Source organism: Sinohyriopsis cumingii, chromosome 16, assembly GCF_028554795.1.
Source record: "Sinohyriopsis cumingii isolate HCF-2022 chromosome 16, ASM2855479v2, whole genome shotgun sequence".
Taxonomy (NCBI): Eukaryota; Metazoa; Mollusca; class Bivalvia; order Unionida; family Unionidae; genus Sinohyriopsis; species Sinohyriopsis cumingii.
The window spans coordinates 55,618,224-55,619,333 of NC_142976.1; the positions used below are offsets into that span (position 1 = coordinate 55,618,224).

The following is a 1,110-nucleotide window of genomic DNA, read 5'->3' on the forward strand; positions in this document are numbered from 1 at the left end:
ACAGGTAGGAATTTCACCCAGTGTATTTGTCAGTGAAAGTGACAATTTCAGGATTGAACCGATCAAGTCTCATGACCTGTCTGGACCTCACAAGGCCGATGTAGCACAATATATGCATGACACTAGCCAGCATGTGCAGAACATCAGTGAAGTTAGAGTTGCCGACACTCCACAAGGAAAGGCCCTTTCAAAAATAAATGAGACTTAAATGAAAACAAATGAGAGCTCTCTTTAACACAGCCTACACCCTAGCCCGTTATGGAAAACCATTTTCTGATATGGAAATGATGTGTGCACTCCAGGAGAAGAACGGTGTTGAACTTGCCGTGCATTATAAGAACAGATTCAGGGCAAGAGACTTTGTTCTATCAATCGGTCAAGTCTTGAGAGAAGTTGGGGAAAGACTGAATTCCAGTAAATTCCTTTCCATTCTTGCTGATGGAAGTACTGATGGTACTTTGTCAGAGCAAGAAATTGTGTATGTAAGATACCTGGACAATGGAAAACTGAAAACCTCATTTGTCAGCACTGAGGAGTTGAATTCAGCTGATGCCTTGGGAGTAAAGGAAGGCATTGCAATGGGTTTGGAGAAAGTGGGTCTTACTTTGGCCGTTCTTAGTGATGTTACTAGCAGGAAACCAACCATTGTATGTGCCAATTTTGATGGTGCCAATGTGATGCAGGGATTAAAAAGTGGAACTATGAAATATTTATTAGACTGTGCTCCATTTATATTTCCTATGCATTGTGTTACTCACAAGTTAGAATTTGCAGCTCTGGATGCCGTCAAAACTAGATCATATCTGTAAAAGTTTGAGGAAACTGTAAAGGGGATTTTCCTGTTTTATCCCTACAGCTCCAAGAGACGACGAGAAGTGAAGGCAATTTCAGATATACTTGACATGCCATTGGCTCACTTGGGTGGTGTAAAGCAGGTTTGTACCTTTATGCACATATTGTATATACAATTAAATTTTTTACATTTTGTTTGAAAATTATGGATTAATTTGTGTTACTATATGACATAATATGTCTTGAATGAGCTTGAAATTTAATGTATTATTTTATTCTTATCTTTATCTGTGATCTAATAATTCTTGATAATTAAAT

General features: G+C 38.0%; 1 protein-coding gene across 1 annotated transcript; it reads left to right on the forward strand.

Moving 5' to 3' along the window:
• Nucleotides 1-218: 218 nt before the first annotated feature.
• Nucleotides 219-809, forward strand: LOC149780453 (zinc finger protein 862-like). Its single transcript, XM_089936207.1, has one exon. The coding sequence runs from the start codon at nt 219-221 to the stop codon at nt 807-809; it is 591 nt and encodes a 196-aa protein (XP_089792333.1).
• Nucleotides 810-1,110: the final 301 nt, after the last annotated feature.